This window comes from Leptopilina heterotoma, unplaced genomic scaffold, assembly GCF_015476425.1.
Source record: "Leptopilina heterotoma isolate Lh14 unplaced genomic scaffold, ASM1547642v1 Lhet_279, whole genome shotgun sequence".
Taxonomy (NCBI): Eukaryota; Metazoa; Arthropoda; class Insecta; order Hymenoptera; family Figitidae; genus Leptopilina; species Leptopilina heterotoma.
In genome coordinates, this window is record NW_025110987.1 from 982457 (window position 1) to 989622 (window position 7166).

At 22.5% G+C, this 7166-nt stretch overlaps 1 protein-coding gene across 1 annotated transcript; it reads left to right on the forward strand.

The window, feature by feature from the left end:
• Positions 1-507: 507 nt before the first annotated feature.
• On the forward strand, positions 508-6487 carry LOC122504135. Its single transcript, XM_043615065.1, has 6 exons — positions 508-634; positions 1948-2022; positions 4704-4740; positions 5119-5226; positions 5534-5647; positions 6288-6487. The coding sequence occupies exons 1-6, from the start codon at positions 611-613 to the stop codon at positions 6485-6487; spliced, it is 558 nt and encodes a 185-aa protein (XP_043471000.1). The 5' UTR covers positions 508-610.
• Positions 6488-7166: the final 679 nt, after the last annotated feature.

Genomic DNA, 7166 nt, shown 5'->3' on the forward strand with positions numbered 1-7166 from the left:
CCGTTCTGCTCGGGATAAACAATGTTTAAATAAGTCAGTTGTCCAAGCCGTGCCATTTTTTTTCTCAACGGAATATTACTCAGTGGTAATCAGAGAATAAGTACTATTTTTTTCATTTTGAAATTCGATTGAGAACATGGTTTTTTGCTAATTTGTTATAAATAAATAATTTGTTTATTTATTAAATTTCAATATTTTTTTACGAAAAAAATTTTATTCAAAACTTTGACTCAAATAAAAAAGAATGCCTCTTGAATCATTAAAATCGGTTAACAAGTTTCTTTTTAATTAATTTTTTAAAAAAAAGTGTCTGAAAACTTTAATTGTTTATAACAATAACAAAAATTTTTTTTTTGGCAAATCCTTTGACATAGTGTTTTTTTATGTAAAGCACTATAGAAAAAACAACATTTTGGCCAAAAATAAATTTTTTGAATTTTAGGTGGCACGTTTCAAAAATTCTTACTCATATATATATTTGTTCTGAGCAAATATGGAGATGTATGTGTGTTTGTGTTCTTGCTTTTGTTTTAATATTTAGAATTCATCTAACCTATATTTTCTGACAACGAATTGAGGAGATTTGATACGTTTACCTAAAATCAAAACGATGAACAACGAGGAGACAGGACAGGTAAAAATAATTAATTATAATTTATTTGTTAAAATGAATTATTTATAAAAATTTTTAAATAAATTTATTTAAAAATTTTAATTTTAAGTAAAATTACTTGCCAAATAATTTATAAATAATAATTATTTAACAGTTTTAGGCATTAAAAATAAGAAATTTTTATTACTTCTAGAAATTCCATTCTTTTTCAGTATTTTTTCAATAAAATTCCAAAATATTTCCTTCACTTGTGGCAACCCTGAATTTCACTCTAATATACAAATAATTTTAATTATATTTGATTAATTAAATTAAATTATTAATAATAATTAAGAGTTAATTAATTAATAATAAATTAATTTAATATTATTTTATTACTGTACTAACTAAAATATTTTTTTAAAGTTTATGAAAAACAAAATTATCATCCTTTTGACAATTACGATAAAAATTTCCCAATTATGAATCCGTTTTCTCGAAAAAAACGAGTGAATAAAAATAGTTTGGTAAGTTGTAAATTAAAGAATGTCAATTAATAATTTTAATAGAAAAAATTAAAATGAACTTAAATCTTAAATATAAAGATTATTTAATTCCAAATTTAAAATGCTACAGGGTTGCCACAAAAATTTCATTTTGTTTTTCCCTGATTTCCATATAGAATTTTGACTGATTTTAAAAAACCATTTAGTTGTTTTTGTCAAATTTTCCTAGATTATTTTTAACAACCCTAATAAAATTTTTAAAAAATGCAATTATTCTCAATACAATTTTCAGAATTTTCGGTTATTTTACAAATTTTCAATTACTTTTTATAAAATTTATAGAATTTTAAATAATATGTTTAGAAACTTCTATCAAAAAATGTTTGTACAATTTTTTTTCAAATTCAAGTATCTTTAAACAAATTAATTAAAATCGTTTAAAAATTCAATTTTTTAGAATTTTAATTAAAATTAGCTGAAACTTAAATAAATTTTATAGTAATTCTAGAAGATTGTTATTTCTCTTGTAATATCTGATAAAATTCCCAAAATTATTCCTGATTTCCGTGACTTTTATCAAATTTGTGCTAAATTACAAAAAAATGATTGAAATTTTATTATTAATAAAAACGACACATTCGGACAACAATGTTACTTTTTATTTTTATGATTTAACTCGAAACGTTGGACATTTTTAAAAAATAAAAAATAAAAAGTAACATTGTTGTCCGAATGTGTCGTTTTTATTAATAATTTAATTATTCTCGGACGTAAAAATTCTATGAAATTTTATTAATTACTTTAATAATATATTTTATTCTATAAATTCTAATTAATTGATTTTTTTAGGGCGATGGAAATGATTATGTGCGTTCCTTGGAGGAAAAAGTGAAAAAATTGAAGAAAGAAAAGGAAGAATATTTGGTGAGTAATTAATTTATTCGGGATCAAATAACACATTTGAGCTCAATAGTATGACAATATTGCATGGCAATATTTTTAACATTTTCCGGTAATGTTAAGTCAGTATTAACTCAAATATGTATTAAAAAAAACTTTTTTCTAATGAAGGTGATTTTCTAATTTTATTTCTTCTAATTAAGGTCATTTTCCAAAAATTTATTTTTCTAATAGAAGTAATTTTCAAATTTTTTTGTTTATAACAATAATTTTCAATTTTTGTAATGACGATAAATAGGAATATGATTAAAAAATAAAATTTAAGAAAATTTTTTAATTCCTTAAAAAAATACTTCATATTTCGTTAAAGAATTATAATAAAAAATAGAAATTATGCAATATAATCTAGTTAAAAAATAACAAACAGAAATTATAGGGATTTTTCCTAAAGATTTTTAAAATTTTCTAAATAAATTAATTCTGGAAATTTTTGTATAAAAATGATGCAAAATATTATTTTTTTTAGAGAAGAACAGAATTTTGTCCCTAACAAATTGTGATAAGAAATAATAATTTTATAAAATTTTTTCTTCTTTTAAAAAAAAAATTATAATTTTGTCAACAGAATTGTGACTGTGAATAAGAAAATATGCAAAATAGTTTCTATTTCATAATCTTAATTTTTTAACAATTTTCTAGATTTTATCAAAATTATAGAATTTTACAAATTTTAAGAAAATAAATATTAGAAATTATAACTGGGTCAGTCCATTATATTTCACCTGAAGCCGTTGCGGCCTATTTTTAAAAAAATCTCATAATTTGTAAAAATGATGTTTAATATCCATAAAATTCATTTTTGAGAATTATTTTATAAAGTTTTTTGAATTTAACTTAGAATTATAATTTTTAAGTTGTGTTGCACAGAAAAAAGGTTAGATTGACAGTTATGAAAATTAAATAAAAAAGCATGGAAATACTTTAGATAATGCAAATTTCTTGATTGATATTTGCTAAAAATGAGCTAATTTACTTGTATAAATAAATTATTATGTAAACATACCCAAAATAATAGATAAAAATTGATTTTAAAATTTACCTATGAAATGTCAAAAGTCACTACATTTTAATTACATTTTTCTAAAAAGTTTATAAATATTAAAAAATTTATTACTACTTAATGTAAAGTATTTTCAATGTACTTTCATAATATGTGCTAACTTTTTAATTTTATAATATAGAAATATGAAAAATTTTACCTTTATTATTGAGTGTTTCATGATTTTCATTGATTTTAATTACTTATTTCTTCTCAGGTGCAAGACTAAAAAATCCAATTTTTGTCTTAATATTTAAGTTTGAACTTTTTTTCCATTCTATTAAATTTTGGTGGTGGAGAACGAGCTATTTTGTAGTTTTATTCATGTTTAAAAAATCTGCTTCCAAAAGCGAGTTTGTTGGTTAAAATTCAGGTAATTTTATAACACTGAAGTTGGCTATCTCAATAGTCATGCAAAAATCTACTTGCATTTTAACCAACAAATTCGTTTTTTCAGCAGATTTTTTAAACTAAATTTAAACTGAAAAGTAGCTCGTTCTCCATCACGAAAATTTAATAGAGTGGAAAAGAAGGTCAAACTTAAATATTAAGACAAAAATTGGATTTTTTAGTCTTGCACCTGAGAGGAAATAAGTGATTAAAATCACTGAAAATCATGAAACACTCAATATTAAAGGTAAAATTTTTCATATTTTTATATTATAAAATTAAAAAGTTAGCACATATTATGAGAGTACATTGAAAATACTTTACATTAAATAGTAATAAATTTTTTTATATTTATAAACTTTTTAGAAAAATGTTATTAAAATGTAGTGACTTTTGACATTTCATAGGTAAATTTTAAAATCAATTTTTATCTATTATTTTGGGTATGTTTACATAATAATCTATTTATACAAGTAAATTAGCTCATTTTTATCAAATATCAATCAAGAAATTTGCATTATCTAAAGTATTTCCATGCTTTTTTATTAAATTTTCATAACTGTCAATCTAACCTTTTTTCTGTGCAACTCAACTTAAAAATTATAATTCTAAGTTAAATTCAAAAAATTTTATAAAATAATTCTTAAAAATGAATTTTATGGATATTAAACATCATTTTTACAAATTATGAGATTTTATTAAAAATAGGCCGCAACGACTTTAGATGAAATATAATGGACTGACCCAACTTTTTAGAAAAACTTTTTTTAAAAATCGAAATTTGTTAAAAAAAAATTTTTTAGAAAACATTTCATTATAGGGATCGCTTTTTTTAAACAAAGGATTAGAACATATTTTTTTAAAAAAATGACCACCTACCAATAATTATAATATGATTATATAATAATGTAATATTTTAATATATTACAACATTACCTGTCAATTATGATTCAATATTTCATAAATATCGCGTCAACATTGCCAAGCAATGTTCCCACAGAGCGGACATAATTAATGCTGATGTCACCTCAACATTCATTGTCAATATTGGAACAATTTTGAGCTCAAATGTTGTGCTATTTGAAGAATATGATTGTTAATCTATTATGACGTCACAATTTTAAAATTAAAACTCATAATGATTTAAATGCTCTTAAGATAATTTTAAAACTTTTACTGTTCTTTGTGAAATGTATATTTATAATCTTATTTACAGAGAAATGAAATTCTTCGACCAGGAGATAACACTTGTGGTGAGTTTAAAATTAAAATTATAATTAATATTATAAATTAAATAACATCCAGTGAAGAAAAAGCCTTGTTCGCTTCAAAAAAGTTATTGAAACAATTTTAGAAGGTTTCATATCCGTCATAAATAATATTCTAGAACATTTTAAGAACATGAATGTTCAAATAATGTTCTAGAACATTTTCTTGATTGACATGAAACGTTCTGAAAACGTTTTTTTGGAATGAACATGATTTTTTGTCTAATGAGTAATAATTGAGTATAAATAAAACGGTAAATGAATTGTGCTCAGATTTGTCATACATTCGAAAATAAAACGAGAATTGACTGAAACGTGTAAAATTATTTATATTTCTTAAATTAATCCATTTATTTGTTGCAGAGATGGATACTGAGGATCCAGGACCCAACGCAGATCCTTCAATTAACACAGCAAATAACTCCGGGTCATTAGCCGGACCGAAAAGATCGTCGAAACAGTTATTACATGGTATATTTATTTTTTTTAAAATGCTATTGATTTGCCACAAAAATTTTATTTTGTTTTTCACTGATTTCGATATAGAATTTCAACTTTTGACTGATTTCTTTAAAAAATTTAGTTGTTTTTGTCAAATTTTCTTATATTATTTTTAACAACTCTAATAAAATGTTTAAAAAATGCAATTATTCTTAATACAATTTTAAGAATTTTCGATTATTTTACAAATTTTGAATTACTTTTTTATAAAATTTCTAAAGCTTTAAATAAAATGTTTAAAAACTTCTATAAAAAAATGTTTGTACAATTTTTTTAGCTGAACCACGGATGCAAACTTTGGGTCCAAGTTCCAACGGAAGTCTTTTAATTGACAAAGCAAATAACTCCGGATCATCAGCCGTGCCGAAAAGATCGTCGAAAAAGTTAAATGGTATATTTATTTTATATCTTTTATGATTTCTTTTTATAATTTTGGCTATTTTGTCTATTTAAAATTTTGATTAGACTATTTTATTAATTAAAAAAAATTTCAAAAGAATTCAATCATTTTCTAAAATTTTAATAAAATTCTTTTTAGGAATTTAATTACATTTTCAATTAAATTTTAATTACATTTTTTTAAATAATATAATGTCTTGCTAAAATGTCTTTCAATAAATGAATTATTTTTATAAATAATAAATTTATTTGCTTCAATTAAATTATTCTTTTAGTGCAATATTTCTAAAATTGTTCGAAATAATTCACTTATTTTAAAAAATTGTAAATTGTAATAAAATTCTAGAAAAAACTCAATTATATTCAGAAATTTTCAATAAAATGGAGTAATCAAATTATAATTAATAATAATAGACTCGATTATTTCAAAAAGTAGAAAGAAATTCTTCGTTAAATAAGTTCTACTTATTAATACTTCTTTAGCAATTTGAAAGCTCGTATTAAAGAAATTCAAAATTAAGAAGAAAGTTGTTTAAAAAAGTTAGAAGAAAATCAAACAACTAACTAAAAACTGCTGACAGATTGCCAAAATTCAACGATTATTATTAATATATAAATTTTTTTCATTTCAGGAAACCAAGGGTCAAATAAAAGGGCTGGCAGATGGGTCCAGTCAAGAAAGCTATATGCCAAGGCTAATCGCTCAAGGCAATTCGCAAAATTCCTTGTGGACCTATTTGACCAGTCCACATCGACTTTTCATCGGCAAGGAAAAGGTCACGGTCGAGGTCCCGGACGTGGTCGCGGACATCAAAGTCAAAGAAGACGTTAAAATTAATTTATTAATTATTAATTAATTTTGATTAATTAAAATTATTAATTAAAATTAATAAAATATAATATTATTAAAAAATAATTTAAACGCTATTTTTTTGTAATAATTATTACAATTATAAAATATTTTTTTATTATTCATAAAATATAGGGGAGAGTGGTCCTAAGTTGGCCGTGGGCCTAAGTTGGCCACCCTGCATTTCTCAGAGATGGTATACTGGACGAATCTATAATTTTGTGGTATGATATATTGATAAACCATGATATAATTTATGGACCTAATTATAATCTAAGATTCTTCTACGCATTGTGAGGACAATAATATTGTTTTTGACCAAAAAAATTTGATTTTTCTTGTTTTTTCGAGAGCAGCTACAAGAGATAAATAATTAAAAATTTCTAAATAAGTGTGTGCGCTAGTTCCTTTATTTAATGTTGTAATAAGAGGTTCTGTTGATTTTTGAAATAAATTTTTTTTATTAGCGTAATAATTTGAAACTTGTAAAAATCTACAGTAGTCCTAAGTTGGCCACCTATTGTTTTTGTTTGTTTTTATTTATGTTTTATTTCTTCTTTGTGTTTTTTATCACGAGAAAGACCGTAAAAGTGTAACGTAGGAATTAAACAAAGACAAAAAACAAAAAAAAATGGTTTAAAAAACATTAGAAAAAATGAAG